The 23,370-nt window shown below is 57.6% G+C and overlaps 2 protein-coding genes across 3 annotated transcripts; both read left to right on the plus strand.

Moving 5' to 3' along the window:
* The first annotated feature begins 1,612 nt into the window (after positions 1 to 1,612).
* On the plus strand, positions 1,613 to 17,989 carry DAZAP1 (DAZ associated protein 1). 2 transcript variants are annotated; one of them, XM_049787938.1, is made up of 13 exons: positions 1,613 to 1,753; positions 7,766 to 7,806; positions 8,108 to 8,274; positions 8,395 to 8,460; positions 9,968 to 10,075; positions 10,480 to 10,528; positions 13,109 to 13,191; positions 14,835 to 14,988; positions 15,282 to 15,311; positions 15,397 to 15,537; positions 16,035 to 16,211; positions 16,668 to 16,757; positions 17,087 to 17,173. In XM_049787938.1, exons 1-12 carry the CDS (start codon positions 1,725 to 1,727, stop codon positions 16,745 to 16,747), a joined length of 1,125 nt encoding a protein of 374 aa, XP_049643895.1. In that variant the 5' UTR covers positions 1,613 to 1,724; the 3' UTR covers positions 16,748 to 16,757; positions 17,087 to 17,173. The 2 variants fall into 2 exon arrangements, with proteins under 2 accessions (XP_049643895.1, XP_049643894.1); XM_049787937.1 differs by lacking the exon at positions 16,668 to 16,757 and having other exon boundaries at positions 1,614 to 1,753; positions 17,087 to 17,989.
* Positions 17,990 to 20,306: 2,317 nt separating this feature from the next.
* Positions 20,307 to 22,339, plus strand: RPS15 (ribosomal protein S15). The gene is made up of 4 exons (XM_049788244.1): positions 20,307 to 20,381; positions 20,449 to 20,597; positions 21,881 to 22,115; positions 22,203 to 22,339. The coding sequence occupies exons 1-4, from the start codon at positions 20,307 to 20,309 to the stop codon at positions 22,314 to 22,316; spliced, it is 573 nt and encodes a 190-aa protein (XP_049644201.1). The 3' UTR covers positions 22,317 to 22,339.
* The last annotated feature ends 1,031 nt before the right edge of the window (positions 22,340 to 23,370 follow it).

The following is a 23,370-nucleotide window of genomic DNA, read 5'->3' on the forward strand; positions in this document are numbered from 1 at the left end:
TGGGGGGAGAGGTTGGCTCATACCCTACGACACTCAGAGGTTATTCCTGGTTCTGCATTTAGAAATCACTCCTGGCAGGCAGGCTCAGGGGACCATATGGGATGCTAAGAATTGAATCTGGGTCCATCCTGAGTTGGCTGTGTGCATGGCAAATGCCCTCCTGCTGTACTATCTCTCCGGTTCCAAGTTACTCTTCTATGTGCATCCTGTGAATGCAAGAGGACCAGTGAAGTGCAAAGTTATGGGCACCGGGCAGGGCTTGGCTCTGTTGTTCTGTTGTTGGTCTGTGCATTCTTTCCTTCCACGCACTAAATTTTGGGAAGCTGAGTCAAAGAAGTGAGGAAACCATGGGGAGAGATGAAGCAGGAAAGCTGTGGGCTCAGGGGACCACCATCTGGCAAACCACCGGCCCATGCAGGCCTCATTTAGGCCAATATAGACTCCTGCTGGGGACACTTCTCTGCCTGATGACAGTTCTCTTTGTGGTGACAGGCGATTCTGGGTTAGCAGTGGTGGGTGTTCATACGCTTTTTCCTTTTTTTCTTTGTCTTTGTCACATTCCGCAATGCCCAGGGGTGTCTCCTGGCTCTGTGCTCAGTGGACCTTCTGGGATGCCAGAGATTAAACCCTGGTTGATCTTTCTCAAGGTAAGTCCTGTCTTTCTGGTTCTGTTCTTGCACTTTGTAAGGGTTCTTTACAGCGGCCCTGGCTTCCAGCCTGTAGATACCAGTCGCACCCTAAGTTTCTCCTTTTCCCCCCTTTACGGGTTTGGGGGGGGGTGAAACACGTGCAGTAGTTCCAGAGCCCTGCAAGGTTGCAGTTGCCCAGTGTGGGAAATCGAGGGCAGATAGAGGACTTGGCATAAAGTTGCAGACGCAGTACGTTTCCAGAATAACTGAACCGACTGACGCCCAAGGTGCAGAGTCCGCTTCGTCGTCCGTGTGTGTGTGTGTGTGTGTGTGTGTGTGTGTGTGTGTGTGTGTGTGTGTGTGTGTGTGAGTGACCTTGGACAAACGCTGAGCGCCTCCTTGACCGTCCGTCTTTTCGGTGGGGACCTGCTGGGCAGGAGCAGAACGCGCGTGACAACGTGGGGGTTGCAGGGCCTAAGGCCAACCCCAATACCCATAGCAACTCCCACACTTCCCACACTTGCACTCTATGCAAGGGGTGGGTGTCCCTAAGGAGTGTGCCACCGTCAGTCTTGCACCCCAAGGTGCCACTTCCAGCAGGCTGATGCAGGCAGACAAGCACGGGCGCGCGCACACACACACACACACACACACACACACACACACACACACACACACACACAGAATGCAGCCCGGCAGGCGCGCACGCTGACAGCCGGGAGCGCGCACGCACCACGCGCACGCGGCTGGCGGCCCACTCGGCGGCCCGGACTCTGCGCTGCGTCGTTCGTCCGGACTTCATTTCCCAGGGTGTCCCGCGGCCCACCCGCACGCCCGCAGCCACGCACGACGCAGGCGCGCCCCTGGCCACACCCCCGGAGGCCCCGTGCGGGAGCGCGCCCGGGCGTGCGCAGGGCGGCGGCGCGGGGCGCGGGGCCGCGCGGTGACCGTTGGCGCCGAGGGGAGGAGGCAGCGCGGCCGCCGCCGTTGCGCAGATCCGGGCGCGGCTGTGCCGAGGGCGCCGGGGCCGCTGACCTTCCGGAGGCGGGAGCGAGCCAGGGGGCCCGGGGACGCCGGAGCGCCGCCGCCGCCGCCATGAACAACTCGGGCGCCGACGAGATCGGGTGAGGACGCGCCGCCCCTGCCCGTCAAGGTCACGCCGCGGGCCGCGCCGGGAAGCGGGGTCCTCCGAGGGGCGCCGGGGGCCCCCGGGGTGCTCGCGGGCCCCGTCCTGGGGGATCCGCAGGGCCTGGCCGGGCGTGGGGGTGCCCAGCAGGGTCTGGGGGAGCCCGCGGGCCAGCCGGGAATTCTCGGGGTGTCCCGGGGGGGCTCGGAGCTGGTTCTGGGGCGCCCGAAGCGCTCGAGCGCGGCCTGGGGGTGACCGCGCCGAGACTAGGGGGACCTCCAGCTCCTTGCGCGGGCATTTCCCCCCGGGGGACCCCCCCAGGGAGCCTGGAGGCGCTCCATTGTCGCCCGGGCTCGGGTTTCTCCTGGGGGACCCCCCCAAGTGGGACCCACGGGGGTGGGGAGGTGGGACCCCCCCACACGCCCCTCCGGAGTTGGCGCTCCCAGGCGCCCGCCCGGCCACCGGGGGGGGGGAGTTTCTGGGGTTCGCCCAGCGGGCGCCCGAACTCCGCGGCGCCGGGGAGACAGAGACAGACGCACGTGGCGCACGGGGAATCGGGGTGCTGCGGTGCACCCCGCGCCGCCGCCTCGCCTTCGCCTCCCCCCTTCCCCCAAGGAAGAGTTCACCACCACCCCGTCCGCTGCGGGCTTTGCGGGGGGGGATAAAGGTCACCCGCGCCCTGGGGATGATTAAGGGGAGCTGGTCCCCAGATCTCAGCGCCAGCAGGTCTGCTGGTGGAGTTTGTAGTCTGTGGGAGTCCCCACCCCCAGTATTTACGGTAAAGAAAGAGGGGGGACCCTGGAGGGTTTGCTTCCGGGGTTTTTCTGGGTCCCCTATTAGCTCGGGGTGGTTTCTTCCCCCCCCCCCCCATACCGTTTAGGTGCTGCTGAGGGCCCAGAGAAGTGGCCACGAGAAGATGGGACCTTTGAGCTAGTGGGGGGGCCCTGCACCTCCCCCAGGGTTCCTGCTTCTTCCTGCAGGAACCTATCTGCACCTGGAGCTTGGCAGGCTCTCTATATCCCCCCCCCCCCCCCAAACCTAGCTGCGGCTTAGGTCAGTGGATACAGACTGCCATCCGTGGGCACCCCCAGGAAACCCCACACACTGCTTAGAGCACCCCAGGCTGGAAGAAGGCATTTACTGGAATAGGAGGAACTAAAGAAGTTGGGGTGTATGGGAAAGGGGCCTTTGGCCCAACAGTACTCCTCCCCAACCTGCTCCTGCCCTTCTCTGTCCTTAGGCGGTAGGAGCAAAAGGGTGCCAACCACTTTCAGCAGAGCTGGGGATCCCAGGCTGGGTCTAGAGGGGACAGGGACCCCTGTGAGTCCTTTCTCTGTGCTGGTGCCTGCCCCCCCTTTGCCGGCACTGGAAAGTCCTGAATCATAGATGCCCGGTGCCCTGCGAGGACAGAGATGTCGCCAGAAGCCTGGCCCTGTGCCCGTTCATCTCTCCACATGGGGCCTCTCTGCTCTGGGGGGGCCTCTAATGGCAGGGCTGGGTGGGATGCTGGGGGTTTGGTAGATGCAGTAGGGTGCAATGGAAGCTCTGGAACAGAGGTGGGGGTACCCTGATGGGCCTCCAGACCAAAGTGGGTCACAAAGGTAGGAAGGTGACTGACTCTACCTTCTGAGGAGGGCCGGGGCCAGGGCCAGGAGCTGAGCACCCCTTTCGCCCCTGCCTTAACTCTAGAAGTCTGCGGGCACCCTGAGACCCCTGGAGCCAGGCTCTGGGTGGAACCTGAGAGAAGCAGGGACAGGGAGATTTTATCTGTCTTCCTTTGGTTCCATTTGCGTCACCTGGGGCTGGGAAGAGGACAAGGCACCGTCCTGGTGGTGGGCGGCATGTTGAGGGCCACCCCACTATTATTGGAGCCTCAGGGCCAGGCCTGATGCCTTAGGAACACTGAGGGCCAGTCCTGGCAGAGAGACCTGGGGAAGCTGTCAGCTGGGGTGTAGGGGCCCTGGTTGGTGGTGAGGCTAGTGCTGGCTATGTGGGGACTAGCAGGGCTCTTCTTGGGGTGAGGGAGTTATCTCTTTGACTCTAGGTGCCTTGGGAGCAGTGCTGAGGTAGGTCTCCTCATGGTCCTGCTGACCTTGGGGTCACTGAGTAGCTTTCTTGTGAGCACCTAGTCATGACCTAGGCCCTCAGAATGAGGTCTGGGCACCTGGTGTGGGGAAACAATCCCTGGCTCAGTTGCTATGGTCTGCCCGGGACCCTGCTGGTTGCACCTGTGGTCAGGGTTCTGTTTCTCATTTCACTGGCCAGGTGGCCTTGTAGCAGTCCCTGCTACAAGTCCCTGCTTTGGTTTTGTCTACACTTAGCAGGGCTCAGGGCTTACTTACTCCAGGGATCAGTCCTGGCATGCTGGGGCACCCTGTGGGATGCTGGGGATTGAACCCACCTTGGCCAGGTGCAAATGCCTTCCCCACTGTGCTATCACTTCTGGCTCTAGGTCCCCGCTGCTTAAACGGGGTTGCCTCAGTGGATATGGGTAGTAAATGCTGGGTTGGAAAATAAATTTCTTTTTGCTTCATGACCGATAAACATTTGGTTTGTCTGCCCGGGGTCACCAGTGGAAAAGCCCTGGCAGAGACTGGGGAGAAACAGACAGAGACACAGACTTGCACAGCTCTGCACCCCAGGATCTACCAGCGTCTCCAGAAGTGACTGACCCCTGAGGCTGGAGTAACCTCTGGGTGTGACTCCATGATGCACCAGTGGCCCTGCTCTTGGCCCTCTCCCAGACATTCCTGCTGTCACCTCAGCACCATCTGTACCCCTTAGAACCAAGGATTCCACACGCACTTAGCCCGAGGGCCTGAGGTGTGTCCCACACTCTTCCCAGCCTGGAGTCTTGTGGACAAGAACACAGCCAGGTCTCAGGCTCACAGGTTCTGGGGTAACTGTCAGTGAGGGCCCTGTGGTCACTGAGGAGGAGCCTTAGGGTAAATGAATCCTTGGCATCCCATCATGTCTTGTCTTGGAAGAGGGTCGTCCCTTTCTTCTTGCCGGCTGGTGGGGTCCAGGCAAGTACCCCAGAGGTTCTGGGGTTCACATCCAGGCCCCTGTGGGACAAAGCAGGCATTATCCGTGTCCCCTTGACCACCCCTTTGGGCTGAGACGGATTCACTTAGAACCCCTGAGCACTGGAGATACATGCGGCCAAGCAGGTTGTCTCAGTGGAAAGAAGAGGGGGTGCTGGTCACCCAGGCTCAGGTTCTGGGGGTGGAAGGTTTGTGGGTGGGGGGTATAAGTATGGTGCCTCCCACTTGGGCAGGAAGACTCCACTTCTGTGGGTCCTGCTGTTGTCCATCTGATCCTAAGCACCCTAAGATTGCTGTTCCTGAGGGCCGGGCCTGGGTGCTGGCTGCCATATGGGGGTTATGTCTCTGGGCTGCAAGCCTGGGGCGCAGGTGGTGGCTGTGTTCACTGCCCTTCTGAGTCTAGCAGGGCCTCCTGGGACCATCCAGAACCTTCCTGTGCAGGGGCCATGCAGGAGGAGGAAAGAAAGCTGGACCACAGAGCACAGATGCATCCAAGGTCTCAGGCGCTGGTGGCCAATGTTGTGGCCCTGGGGAGAGACCAGCGTAGGCAGAGATGCTAGGTGGAACCAGGAGTGAACCCCACCTTCTCCAGCAGCCAGACCTGCCGACTCTGGACCCTCGCTAGGATCTTCACCATCTCAGGGAGTCCCCCATGACACTAGGCTCTGTGCCAACCCTGGGCTGTATGGATACTTTGCGTGGCCTCTGGGCTCCTGTGGATACTTGCTTTGTGTAGGTGTTCAGTGTGTGGACCCCAGGCTGTGTGGGTGCTGGGTTTGTACGGACTCAGCTGTGAATGCTTCTCCAAGAAAGAAGTTGTTGGTTCTTGGCCGGAGAGATAAATAGGACAGCGGGGAGGATGTTGCCTTTCACGAGGCCCACCTGGGTTTGATCCCCAGCATTCCTTAGGGTCGGTCCCTCTAGCCTTGAGCACCCCCGGGGGTGGTCCTCCCAGGAAAGAAAAGAACTTGGTGGTTTGGGGGATGGGGCCCCCCTCGCCCTGCCAGAATGATCCCCGACCACAGCTAGGCGTAATCCCTGAGCACTGCTAGGTGTGGCCCCCACAATTAAATAAAAAAGACTTTGGTTCCCGGCCGCTCACCATCCCTGTGTCATTAGGGAGCCCGTTCCGGTGTGGGTCGGGGTGGGTGGCGCTGCCACCCCGACCTCTCTGATCTCCTTAATAACTGGCTGGCCTTGGAAGGAGACGAAGGCGGCAGCGGGACTGGTCGGACCAGTCTTTCCCGGTGGCACGACGCCATGATAGTGGTGGCCCGCGGCCGGCCGCTGCTCAAGCGCCTCCCCAGGTGAACTGCCTGCCTTCTGGTTTGGCTCCAGCGCGCTGACCTGCTTCCGGCCGCAAGCCCCGCCCACAGCGCTGGCTCCTCCCACCGGGCCAGCCTCCTGCTGAGTTAAGCCCTGAGCCCTGCTCGGGTCTTGCAGGCCTGAGCCACACCTGGCCTTTGGGGAGCGCAGGCAGCAGGGTACTTAGTGAATTTTCGGCTCAGTTTCCAGCTGCTGGGTCAGCTGGTTCTCACAAACCTGCCCGGGCAGGTCCCCCCTCCTCCACCAGACCCGAGGCCAGCCTGCGTCCTGGAATGGCTTTGCTTTGCGTGATGCTCATTTAATTAACATCTCTCCCCCGGATCAAGACTTGGGATGCCCAGAAAGCTGCATGGACAGTGGTCAGTGGCACACTAGTGTGAGGGGTAAATCAGTTGGGTTTCATTTTGTCATGACTGGAGCATGGGGCCACCGGGATGGTGGCGCTGGGAGCTTACACAGAACTGCTTGGGTGCAGTATACGGTGGGGGCCGTACCTTGCCAGCTGGGTGGGCCCTGGGGTCACCCTTGGGCCTTGGGGCACAGTGTTACTCACACTGACTTCAGGTGAAGAGGGTATGGTGGCAGCCTACGCAGCCCAGTACTGGTGAGAGTATGGAGAAGTCGTGGACGGTGATCATGAAAGACAAAACCACCAGCCAATTCTCCAAGAATTCTGCCAATTCTGCAGAGTGGCAGGCTGGCAAACCGCAGCCTTGTCACAACCCTAGTGAGCCTGCAGGTTCGGCCCCCTGGAGGTATTTATTTGGGGGGATTGGGAGGATCTTGATGGTGGGGGACCTTGTGCCACACACACACCAGGAACATATCTGGCCTTTGTTTGCGTTTGCTGGTCCCGGGAATTGAACCCAGGGCCTCACAGGGCAAGTGTGGAGCCACAAAGCTTCCTCCTGGGGCCGGCTAGGTGGCGCTAGAGGTAAGGTGTCTGCCTTGCAAGCGCTAGCCAAGGAAGGACCACGGTTCGATCCCCCGGCGTCCCATATGGTCCCCCCAAGCCAGGGGCAGTTTCTGAGCGCTTAGCCAGGAGTAACCCCTGATCATCAAACTGGTGTGGCCCGAAAACCCAAAAATAAATAAATAAATAAAAAGCTTTCTCCTGTTGTGAACCGTTTTCGGGCCCTCATAAGCCCCGGCTTCCCTCATGAGTGATGCAGGAACTGAATGCTTCAGTCTCCACTGAAGCCTCCTCCCTCTTGGGCTTTGGGGGCACTTGAAGGACGCCCAGTGGAGTCCCTGAGCTGAGTGCTACCGTATACTACTGTGAATCGGGTTCCTAGGAGGCTGGGCCCAGCCATCTTGGCCAGCCTGGGCAGCAGGAGAGGGGGGGAACCCTTGTGGGTCGAGTGCTACGCGTCCATAGATGGGGGTGGGAGGCTTAATACCTGGCAGGGGTTGCACAATGTGGGTCCGGTCAAGCCTGTGCTTCACCCTTCCCTGTCCATGTTCCCTCTCAGCTGCTGACGCAACTCCTGCAGCAAACCTGGGCGTGACGGGAGGTACATGTCCCCAAGCCACTGATTTTCCACTTGCTGATCCCAAACATAGCATCTCCCCACGGGGTCACCTGGCTGGGACCCCTGCCACGGGTTACACAGGTGACTCTCATTATTGGTGTCTTGCAGGAAGCTGTTCGTGGGCGGCCTGGACTGGAGCACCACCCAAGGTAGGTATGAGGCGTGCTGGGCTGATGGGGCAGCAGCTGAGGATAGCTCTGCTGCTCTGGGGGGGGGGGGGGCAGGGTCACTGCTTCAGTGGGCCACCGGGACAAATGGAGGGTGGCTGGTAGAGGGGCTCGCTTTCCTGGCCACGCCACGCCAAGAGACCTAGTGTGCGCGTGCATGCGGGTATGTGGATGTGCATGAGTTCGTGGGCATGCACTTGAGTGTGGGCCTGCGTGTGAGAGACCCTGCAGGCCCGGTGCTCAAAGCCACGGGCGCCTGTGTTCTGTCCCTGCCCCCGAGCAGAGACGCTTCGCAGCTACTTTTCCCAATATGGAGAAGTCGTGGACTGTGTGATTATGAAAGACAAAACCACCAACCAGTCCCGAGGGTTTGGCTTCGTCAAGTTCAAAGACCCCAACTGTGTGGGGACGGTGCTGGCCAGCAGACCACACACGCTGGATGGCCGCAATGTAAGTGTTGGGGCATGCCGGCACTGGGGTGGGGGTGGATGAGGACTTCTCAGGAAGGTTAGTGGGCTCCGAGGAGGCTGCCCCTCTGCCTCACCCTCACTCACACACTCTTCCCTGCAGATTGACCCAAAGCCCTGCACGCCTCGAGGGATGCAGCCTGAGAGGACACGGCCGAAGGAAGGCTGGGTAAGGGGTCTGGGAACTGGGGTGGTGGGGCCTTGTGAGTGGATGCCAACGGGCCACTCCTGGCTCTGCTCAGGGCATAGGAAGTCTGGTCCTGAGAGGAGCCCCAGCAAGTCACTGTCTGACTCCCACAGCTCCCCAGATTTGTCTTGGCCCTCTAATTTTGGTTTGTTTTTGTTCTGTTTGGGGGCCACACCCAACAATGCTCGGGCTTACTCCTGACTATACTCAGGCATCACTCCTGGCTCTCTGCTATCTGCTAGAAGGGCTTCTAGGGGTCCCAGAAACCAAACTTGAGTTGACTGCATACAAGGCAGGTGCTCCAGCCAGCCCCTTGCCCTGAAATTTTTTGTTTGTGTTTCTTTCTTGGGCCACTCCCAGCAGTGCTCAGGGCTTATTTTTGACTCTGCTCAGGGATCCTTCAGGTAGACTTGGAGCATTATATGGGGTATTGGGGATCAAATCCAGGTCTGTCTCATGTAAAGTGCCCTCACTCCTCAGCTCCTGGAACTTTTTTTTCACACCCCTCTTGGTGTTTGGGCCACAACCAGCTGCACTCAGGAATCAGTCCTGGCAGTGCTCAGGAAACGCTACGGGATACCAGGGATTGAACCCAGGTCTATGTGTGCAAGGCCAATGCCTTCTCTGCAGTACTGTCACTCAGGCCACGCTCCCAGAACTCGTGCCTACAAAAGCCAGGAGGTTCTTAGTGAACCTAAAGGGCAGCACCTGGCCCAGAAGCAGCTCTTCTGTCCCCGCCCATGCTCATGGGTGAGACCTTTTATGGGACCCTCCCTCCCAGTTAAGAACTCTAGGGTTGATCTGAATTGGTGGGCTGGTTCCCCCCAGACCTGAGTGCCCCAGACCCCGCAGGACCAGACCCTCTGCCCTGGTGGCAGCGGCCCTATGATCCCAGCACAGTGGTGAGAGCCCATAGGAAACCATGGTTCAGCACCAAGAAGACAGAGTGTCTTCTGGTTTGGCCCTCCAGAAGCAGAAGTGCCTCTCATTGGTGCCGTATCATCATCCCAAGCCAGGCTGAGGGGTACCTGCCAGTGACCAAGGCTGCCCTGTGAACTCACTGCACTCAGGCAGGAGGGGACTTGCTGGGCACGGAGCCGAGCTGGCTTCTATCCTTGGCTCCTCAGACTCTATTCCCCACCAGGAGTGCTCCTCCCCCAGTCAAACCAACCAATCTTGGACCAATTTCATCCAGCAGCTCCAGGAGGAAAACGGGTGGGGGACCCCTTTCTCCCCTTCAGATACCTATGCTTGCTGTCTCTCAAGTGACTGGCCTTCACTGGGGGGGGGCAAGTGTTACCCCCACAGTGGGAGCCCCTGTCCACACTGAGCCGGAGTTCCTGCTGGGACTTGGAAATGCCCAGCACTTCCTCTGCAGCCATCCACTATGGGGATCTTTAGGGAGTCGCAGGGTTCTGCCCCACCCTGGGGTGATCTGACTGACAGTCTCCTTGGGGACCTCACTTGCCTCTCCTCTTCGGCCTCGCAGAAAGGACCCAGGAGCGATAGCAGTAAATCCAATAAGATCTTTGTCGGGGGGATCCCACACAACTGTGGTGAGACAGAGCTCAGGGAATACTTCAAGAAGTTTGGAGTGGTGAGTCCTGGCCCTGCACCCCTAGGGCTGCTCCCTGCTTCCCCGAACCCCCTGGGGCGGCAGGAGGGAGAGCGGGAAGAGAGTGGGATTGGGACTGGGGCCTGGCATGCCGACACCACCCGGGGGCATCCCCATCCTACCTAGTGGTGGTTTGTTTCTGGGGGGTGGCATTTTCTTTCCAAGTCTCTTAAGTCACAAGAGTTCCATGGGGTCAAGACGAGAAAGCCGCAGTTTGCTGGGCAGATAGAATGAGCTCCTGACAGGACTGGGTCTCTCCTGCAAGCATGCCCGGGTTACTGGCTGGGGGACAGGAATTAGTAGTGCCAGCCCCTCCCAGAAGGTGGGGCCACTGGGGTTGGGGGCCCGACCTGTTAGCAGCCCCTCGAACCTCTTCTCTCTGGCAGGTGACAGAGGTGGTCATGATATACGACGCGGAGAAACAGAGGCCTCGAGGTAAAAGAGATGGAGTTCATGTGCCTTCCCCCCCTCAGATGGCAAACTATCTCACACTTCGGGGGTGGTGGGAGCAAGGTGGCTCAGCCAGGAGGGTTGGGGGCCAGACCGTCCCCCCTAGGCTCCCGTGCAGCTCCCCCGCCCGCCCGCTGCCCCAGGTCCCACCGTGCCCTCTTGGTTGGTTCTTTTGGTTTTTCTGATTCTTTTGGGACATTTCCTCCCTCCCCGACTTGGGCCAGACTTGGAGCACAGTTTCCCAACGCTGCATCCGACAGACGTGCTGCTCTCCGTCCTCCCGCTGCCGCCCAACTCCCCCAGCGCAGCCACTCCCCGCCTGGCGCCTGCGCCCAGCTTCATCTTTTTTATTTTCTGCTGATTCGTGCCTGCGGGAGGCAGGCAGGGGGCCCCTCGAAGCACCCCTGAAGGTGCTCGCCCCCTACCTTGCACGTCGCAGTCAGCTGCTTACTGGGGCGGCAAGCCCCTACCCACCCCCAGCCCGTTTTCCCTGTCCCATTTTTTTCTCCCTTTTCCTTTTTTCATTTCTGTCTTTATTTTCTTTGTACTTTTACTTTTTATTTTTTCCTTTTTGCCCGTTTTGTGTGTGTGGCTGCTGCTGGTTTTGGTTCCTGGACCGCTTCTGTGCCGGCCACGTGAGCGGGCCCATGGCCTGGCCCCGCGCCCCGGCCGCAGCATGCCCGCCATGCTGGAGAATAGTTTGCCATTTGAACTCCCCTGTCCTCTCCGTTAAGTATAACGCATCCTCCTCCCCTTGTGTGGATTTAGCTTGTTAAGTCTTTTAGTCTTAATTTTAATTTAGCTGTACATGCTTAAGACGTACTTAAGTGTTTTCATAGTCGAGTACAGTAACGCTAAGTAAGTTATTTTCCTTTATTTTCTCTCTGTGAATTATTGTTTGTGATTAATGATCTCTCTTTAGATTTCTCTTCTCCAGGTGCTAAATTCTATCACACAGGTACAGGCCAGGCCCGCGGTCAGAGGAGGGAAACGGGCTTTGCTCCAGTGGGGTGTAAACGAAGTTTCAGTGGGTTTCTGTTCCGCTTCCTCAGTGGTGATGTCGCCTCTTGCAGACAGACAGACAGACAGACAGACAATCAGACGCATTCTAGATGCCCCACCCTGGGGCTCCTGTCCAGCGGACCCCCCCTGCACCCTGTGGTTTCAGGCAGTCCTGCTGTTTGAGAACTGGTCTACTTGGCAGTCTGCTCTTCACCCCATGCCGCGTAACCCATTGGACTGGGAATCCCCAGGACAAGAGGCTGAAGGTCACCTCTTAACGCCTTCTGGGGTCCTGGGAGCCCCCCTGGCTGTCCCTGAACTCTGACCCGCCCTGCAGGTTCCCACCATTGCCATCAGCGCATTAGTTTGGGGGGTGGCCTCCTGTGCTAGGCAGGCAGAAGGCAGGATTTCATCCCCCAGTCCCCTAGAGAGAGCGCCCCTTTGCTGACCTTCTGGAATCTGTCCTGTCCCTGTCTCCTCCCCCAGGATACCCTTTTTCCTCTCACTGTCCTACCCTCCTGGTCCTTATTCTACGTCTGTGTCCCCCCCCTTCTCAGGCCACTCTCCGGCCATGCCCCAAGGACCTGCCCCTGCCTTCCCTGCCCTTCTTGCCTCTCCTGCCCCTTGCCACCACCTCCTACTCTGACTCACCCCCTGCCTTCTCCCACCCAGCACAGCCCTCCACCCCTCACAGCTGCCCGGGCAAAGCAGGTGGGTCGGGGTGTAGTCTGAGCACCAGGCAGGAGAGACACGCCATGGAGCTGGGCCGGTGCCCGCCACACCAACCAAACTTCGTTTATACTGCCACTTGCTTGTGTTTGGGAAATGCTAAATTTATTTTACCCCTACCCCTTAAAAAAGACTTATTTTATTTTTTTTTTAGATATATATACAATGTTTTTTGTTTCTCTTTATTTTTAGTTTGATTTGGTTTATTTGGTTTTGTTTTTATTTGATTTGATTTTTTTTTTCTTTTTGATGACACGGCACCTCTCGCTCTTGCTGCCGTCGGCAGATTTGACCTGCTGGAACCCGTAGTGGCCTGTATCTTTGTGTATCTTATTGACGTAGATGTATACAATACAGATAGAGCCGGTTTCCATACGTATGTCGCGGACAGGACTCTCGGGCTTACCCAACGGAGTTGGGCAAGCTTGGCGAGACACTAACCGTGTAGGCACGCGCTTCCGGTTAACGAGCTAGAACGGTACCTGGTTGCCAGCCGCGCTAGCGGCCTGGCCTGTGGCAAGCCGAGGGGGAGAACCCTGGGTTTCAGAGAAGCCGCGGTGCCCCCTGCCCCTGAGCCCCATAGCACTCAGTTGAGCTGAGGCAGAGCTCTCGTCAGGCTCCTGTACCGCCTCCTAAGCAGTGACCTCCCACTCTGCCCTGGCTGCCCAGAGGCTGCGGGGCTTCCCGAATCTGAGGTGCTCCATGGCGCCCTCCCTCCCTGCGGCTTGGCTGAAACCCTGCGGCGATCCCTCGGCCGGGTCTGAATACTGTTCACCATCGTGTTCTGTGTCACAACACCCCTGCTACCTTGATTCACTCTTCGTCGTTGGCTAGGTTTTGGATTTATTACTTTCGAGGACGAACAATCAGTGGACCAGGCTGTCAACATGCATTTTCACGACATCATGGGCAAAAAAGTGTGTAGTTGTAGTTTTATTTTACCTTAAGATCAAACCAAGTCTTAGGCAACTGAGGGGTTTCACTGGAAACGGACAATCCTGCGCTGCAGAGCCGAGCGGGCAGGGAGGCCATGTGCCCCCGACCCTGGGCGGCGGTGAGGCTGCGCTCGGTGTGGGGGTTGGGGTTTTCTCCCCGGGAGTGGGGCGGGCTGGGAGGGACTCCGGGGGTGGGCAGGGGACTGGGCTGGCCTCCAGTGAGATGGCCGGGTTGCCTCAGGCTTGGTTTCTGCCACCACTCCTTCAGATGTGTGTCCCCGATTGTCCCACGCCGCCCACTGTGTGCTGCGCAGCGAGCCCCTGAGAACCGAGGCCCTTTTCAAATGAATGAAAACACCCTGAAGGATTGGTCCTTCCGATCGGGTCACTTACTGTGGAGCTCGGGCCCAGCCACATTCCGATAGAACGTTAACCATGCAGTCAAGTGACCCCGGTTGTTCATCTTCATACTGTGTTGCCCCGACTTGGCCCAGCCCGAGACTGACCAGCTCGGGTGCGCAGGGCTTGCCGTCAAATCGGCAGTAAGCCAGGGCCGGGTGATAGGAGGCCCGGCCAGGTCCTTTGTCCTTTGTCCTTGGTCCTCGTGAGACCGTACCCCTGCTCCCGGAGTTCCCCCTCAAGCCCGAGCTGGACATGGAGGGCCTCGGCCTAGACGCAGGGGACACCCCCTCTCCCCCACTGCCTTTGAACTTGTTCGCTCACCAGGCTGAGTACTGAGAGGCACCAGAGCACTGAGGGGTGCAGAGGTTGCTCCTGTCAAGTCAGCCCCAGGTCCCCACTGTCGCTGGTGGAGGACAGAGGGAACCAACCCCAGTTAGTCCCTCGGGGTACATGCACCCACACAGGGCCTCCCCAGAATTGTTAGATGAGTGTTTGGTGCTCCAGACTGCCCGGGGCCCTCTCTGTCTATGCCCAGCTTTCTTCCATGCCCCAGTGTGACACACTCCCCCCCCAGGAGGACTGGGGTCCCTGCATTAGAGGCCACACGAACACAGTATGAAGATTGCTTACTGATTCCAATGTCCATTTTCTTGCATGTTTGTTGACTTTTTTGTTAGCTGTAATGTAAGGTTCTCTTTACCACATCCATCCCCTCTGACACTATTTTGAGTTAATGAGATGCTTTAAGACTTAGCCTGGGAAGGTAAGTCCTTATCTTCCTTTAGTTATTGGAAATACACGCCTAAGTGAATCGTGTTTCTCAGGTATGAGCTCCCAGGGTAGGCTGGCGGGAGGGCTCCCCTTGCACCCGGGCTTAGGTGGGGCGCCCCATGACCCCTGACTGCTGCTTGCAGTCACCCCCACCCCCCACCCATGGGGTTCCCTGGGCTTCCATGACTTAGAGCCTCATCGATTGTACCTGAGAAACATTTTTTTTAAAGAAAAACAAATTAAAAAAAAATTAAAACGACAAAGAAAACTTTTATTTATTATTTTTTTAAGAAATAAAAGATACTGGCCTTAAAATAAGGTTTATAGTTAAGTATTTAGTTTTTAAGTCATAATAAGATGCTAAGTGTAGTTGTAAGTTATCTGAGGGTGTTTCTGAAGGGAAGGGGTCCTAGACCCATGGCCTCTCCTGAATCCCAGCTCGGTTTGTCTAGGTGGAGGTTAAACGGGCCGAGCCTCGAGACAGCAAGAGCCAAGCGCCGGGCCAGCCAGGTGCCAGCCAGTGGGGGAGCCGGGTCGTGCCCAGTGCTGCCAATGGCTGGGCAGGCCAGCCCCCGCCTACGTGGCAGCAAGGATACGGCCCACAAGGTAATGCCCCCTGGGCCTTGTGGGCCTTGGCCATTAGGTGGGAGTGGGGATGGGGATGGGCAGGACAGAACAAGCCCTGCTGCCACCTTGGGCCCTCTGCTTGTTCTGCTGCTCCCTGCTGGTGCAGGGCCTGCACAAGGGAAGATCCCCCCCAAAGTAGAGTGTGGCCCTGCTGCCTTGTCTCATGTCCCATTGATTCAGGGTTTGACTGCTGCGCCATCTGAGGGAACCCTGATCCCCACAGGGGTAGCAACCTGACCCTCACATGTTCCCCTCCTCTGTTCTCCCTTTAGGAATGTGGGTGCCGGCGGGACAGGCCATTGGTAAGTCTTGGTCCGTGGGACGCGGGTCAGTGGCTGGGATGGGGACGGGGCGCCCCTCAAGACCCCTGTTCATGCTGTGTTGCAGGTGGCTACGGCCCTCCACCGGCGGGCCGAGGAGCACCCCCGCCACCCCCACCATTCACATCTTACATCGTATCCACTCCTCCTGGAGGCTTTCCCCCACCACAGGGCTTCCCACAGGGCTATGGTGCCCCCCCGCAGTTCAGTAAGTGCACCCCAAAGTCAGGGCTGTGAACATAGTATTGGGCTACTGGTGGGAGTCTGCAAATTTCTGCTGCCCAAAGTCAATTGCTTCAGGTCACTTGGCCCCAAACGTGGCAGGGTTCACACTTCCAGCCTGATCCCTTCTTTCCTGGACTTATCCCTGACACTAAATTGTGGTTTGGCAGTATCTAGGGCTTGGCTTGCCTGGCCTGACATCTGTACCCTATCTTTTCCTGCTTGGACTTGGGGCTCTGGTTGTCTCACTTGGGGCACTGTACATTTGGGAGCTATTGCTACTTCCTTAGCTCCACGGCCTGGATCTCGGGGTCCAGGGTCTCTAAGCACAGGACCCCTCCCCTTAGTGTGCCCCCTGCTGCCTCGATACACCATCCCTTGTGGGATTGGGGACCAACACCTTAGTGTGGTGTCTGAGGGGTACCAGTAGTCCCCAGGGCTGAGCTGCCTCCAGCACCACACACACGTCTCCTGCTCACGCAGGTTTTGGCTATGGGCCTCCGCCTCCACCGCCGGATCAGTTTGCCCCTCCAGGGGTCCCTCCTCCACCTGCTACTCCGGGGGCAGCGCCTCTGGCCTTCCCGCCACCTCCATCTCAGGCCGCCCCCGACATGAGCAAACCCCCAACGGCGCAGCCAGACTTTCCTTACGGCCAGTACGGTGAGTGCCCGCCTGACCTGGCACGCGGGGGCTGGAGGGGCCACAGCGGTGAGCCCTGATGGGGCTTCTTAGGCTGCTCCAGGGGTCCCAGGATCTGGGCATTTGACCAAGGCTGGGCCCTGGGCCTGCAGAACATGTGAGTTGCGGGGAAGTCGGGGCCAAGGATCTACATCCAGGATGTTGGTCTAGGCGAGCACATGAAGGCTCTGGTTTCTGTGGGGGCCTGCGGGGGCCAGTTGTGAGCACAGGCTGGGCAGGCCATGGCCTGATCCCTCTGCCTTTCCAGAGGGGATGTCCTCTTCCGAAGGCCCCACGTCCAGCTGGGCCCCCCACCTCCCTGCAGGATAGTATTGGGGGAACCCCCAAGCAAGGCACCGGTGGGGGTGCACGCGGGCGCAGCGCGAGCCTGCCCGCCCAGGCCCCCTGGGGCAGCGACCCTGTCTCATCTCTTGCCAGGCCTGGGTCCCTATTCTCCAGACCCGCCGGGCTTCGGGCCCAGACTTTGTTTACAGTCTTATGGTCAGGCTGAGCAGTGATATGGCCTAGGTAGGTGGCGCCTCCCACCCACGGTCCCCCGGTCCCCTCTGCCTGCACCCGGCCCACGGACATGCGTCCTCTGCTGTCCCGGGCGGGGGTGGACCGGCGGTGTCCCTGGGTTGGGCCTTGTCCACGGTGCGGTCCTGGGGCCAGGAGCAGACCGAGCAACAGGAAGCTCCTGTTCGTCCCCCGGGGCACTGGGTGCCAGCCTGAGCCTCCTGCCACCCCAGGCCTGCAGGGCGCCGCCTCTGAACCCCGCATCCCCAAGGCTGCCAGCCCGGAGAACTGCCCACTGAGGCCGGGCACAGCAGGCCTCACCCACTCTCTCCCCTTGGCAGGTTACGGACAGGATTTGGCCGGCTTTGGACAGGGCTTCTCGGACCCCAGCCAGCAGCCCCCTTCCTATGGAGGCCCCTCGGTGCCCGGCTCAGGGGGACCCCCTGCCGGCGGAAGTGGCTTCGGCCGAGGGCAGAACCACAACGTGCAAGGCTTCCACCCATACCGGCGCTAGCGGCCCGCGGCCGGCCGAGCCCCAGGCCCGCACTTGGGAACTCGAGACAATCACGAACAGGGCGGAAGGCGGCGACTCGACCTGGGGGGCGGGGGGGGCGCGAGGCTGTGGGTGCTGGACTGAAGTTTTTCTATTTCTTTCTCTTTAACCCGGCAGCACAATAAAGAAAAAGGTCACTGGTTCAACCACAGGGTTTAAAAAAAAAACAAAAACAACAAAAAAAAAAAACAGTCTTCAGCTTTAATTCCAAACTTCAGGCTTCTTTTTTTTTCTTTTTTTTTGGGGGGGGGGATGAAATTTATTTTTCCTTGAGCCTTTTGTTTTACCGTTTATTGTAAACTTTTATGTTAAAGACAAAAAAATAGACATTTACCAATTGTGAGATTTTTAAGAGAATTTTCTACGATGTATACTTGGCTTATTTTTTAATTTAAAGCAGGGTTGCCAGCTCTGGGCAGGACCTCATCCTTCCCCGAGCCGAGGCTCAGGACTCGAGAGTCCAGAAACTCGGGGAGCTTAAAGAAGAAATCTACTGAGTGTTTTGTGTTTTTGTTTATTCCTTGCTTTCGTCGACCGAACTGCCTGGCATTGGCCCCAATGCCTCGGGGCTCTGTGCTGGCCCCGTCTACATCGCACCAGGGCTGGGGGCCAAATGGGCAGGAATTCAGGGCGTTTCCCACTGACCAGTCTGACCCTGGTTCGAATAAAGTGAAGTGCGTTTGGATTAGAACCCACTGTGTCCTTTTGTTCCTTCCCCCTGCTGGGGTCTGCCTGAGTCTCAGGGTCTCACTCATTGCTGAGGAACCGACGAGGTATATCTGTCCATGCAGGAGCCCAGGAAACTGGGCTGTTGAAATAGGGGCCCTCGGGACTGGGGAACTGACTGGTAGCTCTAATCCTAAAGCTGTGTATCCTGCCAACAACCATAGAGGCATAGATATGGATTCCTGGAACAGCCAACACCAGAATGAGGCTGGGGCAGCATCCCTTAGGGTCCCCTGCATACATCCAAGAGTTATCAGTGAGTTCAGGGCCTGGAGTAACGGTGTAGCACATGCCCTCGGCCCCTTCACTCAGAAGGCCATGGTTGGGCTTTGGGAACACCACATTTGATCTGAGAAACATGCAACACGAAGGCCCCTAGCAGCCAGGAGCTCTGCTTTTGAGCTCGTATGTGTCCCTACTAGGCATCCAAAACTCTGAAGAAGCAAATGGCCAAAGCTACTCCACAAACTAGGTGCTGCCAGCCACCAGGACACCCCTACCACCACCATGCCAGGCCCCTAGGATCACTGATCACTCCTGGGTGGCAGTGCTGGGGATGCTATGGACCCCTGAGATAGAACCAGACAAGGTAAACTGTTTGGTACTATGGCACAGGTCCCTATCTGCGTGATTTTGTTTTTGGGTCACAACTAGTAGTGTTCAGGGGTTACTCCTAGGTCTGCGCTTAGAAATCACACTTTGCAGGCTCAGGAACCAACTAGGATGCTGGGGATCGAATTCCAGAAGGTTGCATACAAGGTAAAAGCCCTCCCCACTTGAGGGCCAGAGAGACAGCACAGCAGTAGGGCATTTGCCTTAGACGCATAAGGTCATTGGTTCGAATCCCGGCATCCCATATGGTCCCCCGAGCCTGCCAGGAGCGATTTCTTAGTGTAGAGCCAGGAGGAACCCCCTGAGCACTGCCGGGTGTGACACAAAAACAAAAAACAAAAAACCCTTTCAGGGCCCAGAGAATAGCACAGCGACGTTTGCCTTGAAAGCAGCATAGCACAGCGACGTTTGCCTTGAAAGCAGCAGATCCAGGACCAAAGATGGTTGGTTCGAATCCCGGTGTCCCATATGGTCCCCCGTGCCTGCCAGGAGCTGTTTCTGAGCAGACAGCCAGGAGTAACCCCTGAGCACTGCCGGGTGTGGCCCAAAAACAAACAAACAAACAAAAAACAAAAACCCTTTCCACTCTGGCCCCTATTGCATGATTTTATCTTCTCCCTGGAACACGCCACTCCAGCTCCTGGTCGCACTTGCTGCAAACACTAGGGGCTCCATAATTGTTAGTGTCGTTTTATAGAGATTACAGAAGTTACAGAATCTGAGACTATAAAAAGGGTAGGGATATATCCTCCACCTAGATCAGTGCTTCTCAATTTTCTGTCATTCCCCCCCCTAGGAAGAAGAAAACATCTTTTGGGCCCCCGCGAGACTGTAAATAGTATATTAAAAAAAAACTTTAACCTGCAAAACAAAAATATATAAAATAACTTGAGTCGAGTTTTTAATCAGAGGTGATGTCTGGATCAATGGCTACAATGAGCACGTCTTGCAATGCATAGCTTTTCGAGCGGGGTTTAAAACAGCAACTCTCGGGGCCGGGCGGTGGCGCTGGAGGTAAGGTGCCTGCCTTGCCTGCGCTAGCCTAGGATGGACCGTGGTTCGATCCCCCGGCGTCCCATATGGTCCCCCAAGAAGCCAGGAGCAACTTCTGAGCGCATAGCCAGGAGTAACCCCTGAGCGTCACAGGGTGTGGCCCAAAAAAAACCAAAAAAAAAAAAAAAAAACAGCAACTCTCAGCTCCAGAGACATACAGAGACATAAACACGGGGCTTAGCTTGTTATGACAGTATTTGCCGAGGTCAAACGGGCCCCCCTTTACGGCGCGCCCCACTATTTGAGAACCACAGACTAGAGATGATCAGGGGTCCAAACTCTAAGAAACCTGAACAAACGCCTTCAGGCCCCTCATCTTGCGCTTTGACCTCCGGGCAGCAGAGGGCGCGCCTCTCGCAGTGGCGGACGCAAAGTGCGCGCGCAGCCCGCGGGGCGGAGCTCGGGCTCGGCCTCGCGATAACTGCGCAGGCGCGGGACAAACTTCCTTTCCGAAGAGCCGGCAAGATGGTGAGAACGAGAAGCTGTACTCTTGCGCGGTGGGGTCATGACTATCCGGGGCCATCCGCCTTTGGGCTACGTCAGAAGGATGCGGGGCCACTGCGCGGCTGTAGCAGCCACCTCTAGGCTTCTAGGGACCTAGAAAAAGGGGGTGCGGGATGAGCCACTTCGGTGTCGTAGCGCCCCGGATCGGGGAAGGCCTGGGCGAGCTGGCAAGTCCCCACCGAGCTTCCGTACCGCCACGTTTCCCGTGACGGCCTGGCGGTGCCGTATTGTCTCTCTTAAGGGGGGCTACTTTAGGTGTGTGCGGGCAGGAATGGGGGAGTGTCGGGCCCCCTCTCACCCTGTCCCGGACCCCCGCAGGCGGAAGTGGAGCAGAAGAAGAAAAGGACCTTCCGCAAGTTCACGTACCGCGGCGTGGATCTAGATCAGCTGCTGGATATGTCCTAGTAAGAGCCACTGGGTTTGGGGATCCGGGTAGGGGCCTTTGGTGGGGCTCGACCTTCGACCTTCTTCCGTGACCCGGTGGGCTCGGCCCATGCTTGCAGCAGATCAGCACATGAGTGCCTCGATTAGTTGGACCACGACACGTTATGTTCAGGGGTTACTCCTGGCAGGCAAGGGGGGACCCTATAAGGTGCCAGAGATCGAGCCCATGTTAACCTGTGCAACACAGACTCCCCAGCCCCGCCAGCGATAGTCCCTGAGCAACTTGGGGGGTATGGACCCACTAAACCAAACCAAATTAAAACCCTCCCGGGCAGGATTTGGCAAATTATGGAGGCAATGAAGTCAGATATGTTGAGTTCCGTGGTGGTTATTGTGGTGGTGTGCCGGGGATGGAACCAGGCCCTCACTCGCACCCTGGGGCTTTGCTTTCCACCTAGAACTGTACCTCATCATCCCAACATACTCTGAGGTCAGGGTGAGGGTTCCTGATCCCACCCCCCAAATGGGAAAGCAGCTTACCAAGAGCTGATAAGTCAGGGTTGGCCACAGGGGGACTTGTCAATAGTGGCACCCTTGTTGGGTTTTTTGTTTTGGTTTTGGACCACACTCAGATGCTCAGAGTTCTGCACTCAGGGATCACTCCTGGGAGGGCTTCAGGGACCATTTAGGGCAGTGGTCCTCGAAGTACAGTCTGCGGGCCACATATGTATTTGTTCCTGTTTTGTTTCTTCACTTCAAAATAAGTTATATGCCATGGGGCCAGGGAGATAACATGGAGGTGAGACGTTTGCCTTTCATGCAGAAGGACAGTGGTTCGAATCCCAGCATCCCATATGGTCCTCCATGCCTGCCAGGGGCGATTTCTGAGTGTTGAGCCAGGAGTAACCCTGAGAGCTGCCAGGTGTGACCCCCCCCCCAAAAAAAAAAAGATATATGCCATGTGCATAGGAATTTAATAGTTTTTGTTTTTACTATAGTCGGGCCCTCCCAACAGTCTGAGGGACAGTGAACTCACCCCGTTTAGTTTGTGAACCACTGATTTAGGGGGGGTCAGTGGTCAGGCCCAGTTCTATATCCCCACTGTACTAAACTCTGGGCCCTCTTGCTGGGTTCTTGAGGTGCTTGAGTGGCAGCAGAACATTGTTTGATTTTTGTGACACACACTGGAACCCAATGTTTCCTGAAGGATGGGTGATGTCACCCTGAGTGTTTTGTTGGGGGTGACGGAGCTACCCAGGGCTTGGGAGAGGCCACCCACCCACCATCCCCCATAACTCCTCAGCGAGCAGCTGATGCAGCTGTACAGTGCCCGGCAGCGTCGGCGCCTAAACCGGGGCCTGCGTCGGAAGCAGCACTCCCTGCTCAAGCGCCTGCGCAAGGCCAAGAAGGAGGCGCCACCCATGGAGAAGCCCGAGGTGGTGAAGACGCACCTGCGTGACATGATCATCCTTCCCGAGATGGTGGGCAGCATGGTGGGAGTGTATAACGGCAAGACCTTCAACCAGGTGGAGATCAAGGTGTGTGTTGACAGTGTGGCCGGGGAGGGTAGCCCCATCCACCTGCGCCCCCCCACCCCCACTGACCCGCTGTGTGTCTTTCTGCAGCCCGAGATGATCGGCCACTACCTGGGCGAGTTCTCCATCACCTACAAGCCCGTCAAGCACGGCCGGCCGGGTATCGGGGCCACCCACTCCTCCCGCTTCATCCCCCTCAAGTAAAGGCCTCAGTGAGGCTGCACATGGTCCTCCTGCGTCTGTCTCTTCTTTCTGGGCTGGTGGTGCTGTGGTCCTGCTGCCTCTCTCCCCTAACATGAGGAGATAGGGTAGAGTACCATGAGCTTCGTGAAGTCTGCAGAGTGGTCACCCCACAGTAGGGCCTTGGGATGATCCCCTGTACCCCTCCAGGGCTCTTTTATACTGGGAGCACAGGGACAGGCAGGTCTGTCATAAATGACAAACACTCAGGTTGACAGGAGATGGAGTGGGAGGTAGTGAACAGAACAGAACATGGTTGGGGGCAAACTCCAGGCCACTGCCTAGACCTGGGCCTGGGCTCATTTTAGAGTTAGGCAAGGCTTATGGGTGGAATGGGGCCACAGGTTCAGAGGGCTCCTTACCCCACAACAGCAGCAAAGATCCTACAACAGTCTCCAGGGCCATTTCTGAAACACCCTAGCAGTCAAGGTTCCAGGTACTATAATGACTTGTGGATTCTTTTGGTTTTTGGGTCACACCTGGCAGTGCTCAGAGGTTACTCCTGGTTCTATGCTCAGAAATTGCTCCTGGCAGGCTCAGGGGACTATATGGGGTGCCAGGATTCGAACCAACGACCTTCTGCATGAAAGGCAAATGCCTTACCTACATGCTATTTCCGGCCCCGTTTTCTTTTGGTTTGGGAGGCAAACCTAGCAGTGTTCCATTCTATACTCAGGAAGTACTCTCTTTTGGGGGGAGGGCCACACCCGTTTTGACGCTCAGGGGTTACTCCTGGCTGTGCGCTCAGAAATTGCCCCTGGCTTGGGGGGACCATATGGGATGCCAGGGGATTGAACCGCGGTCCTTCCTACGCTAGCGCTTGCAAGGCAGACACCTTACGTCTAGCGGCACCTTCCTGGCCCCCAGGAATTACTCTTGAGCAATGTCCTCAGACTTTAAACAGGGCCAGTTCACTGTCCCTCAGACCATTGGAGAGCCAGACTAGAGTAAAAACTAAGAACAAATTCCTACGCACACAGCATGTGTCATATTTTGAAGTGAAGAAACAAAATGGGAA

Source organism: Suncus etruscus, chromosome 15 (genome assembly GCF_024139225.1).
Source record: "Suncus etruscus isolate mSunEtr1 chromosome 15, mSunEtr1.pri.cur, whole genome shotgun sequence".
In the NCBI taxonomy this organism is placed as follows: domain Eukaryota; kingdom Metazoa; phylum Chordata; class Mammalia; order Eulipotyphla; family Soricidae; genus Suncus; species Suncus etruscus.

Coding starts and splice junctions, on each gene's coding strand:
- DAZAP1 (XM_049787937.1), top strand. CDS start 1,725: ATGAACAACTCGGGCGCCGACGAGATCGG. Junction 1,754..7,765: donor TCGGGCGCCGACGAGATCGG/GTGAGGACGCGC, acceptor GGTGTCTTGCAG/GAAGCTGTTCGTGGGCGGCC. Junction 16,212..17,086: donor CTTTCCTTACGGCCAGTACG/GTGAGTGCCCGC, acceptor TCCCCTTGGCAG/GTTACGGACAGGATTTGGCC.
- RPS15 (XM_049788244.1), top strand. CDS start 20,307: ATGAGCCACTTCGGTGTCGTAGCGCCCCGGATCGGGGAAGGCCTGGGC. Junction 20,598..21,880: donor CAGCTGCTGGATATGTCCTA/GTAAGAGCCACT, acceptor ATAACTCCTCAG/CGAGCAGCTGATGCAGCTGT. Junction 22,116..22,202: donor TCAACCAGGTGGAGATCAAG/GTGTGTGTTGAC, acceptor GTCTTTCTGCAG/CCCGAGATGATCGGCCACTA.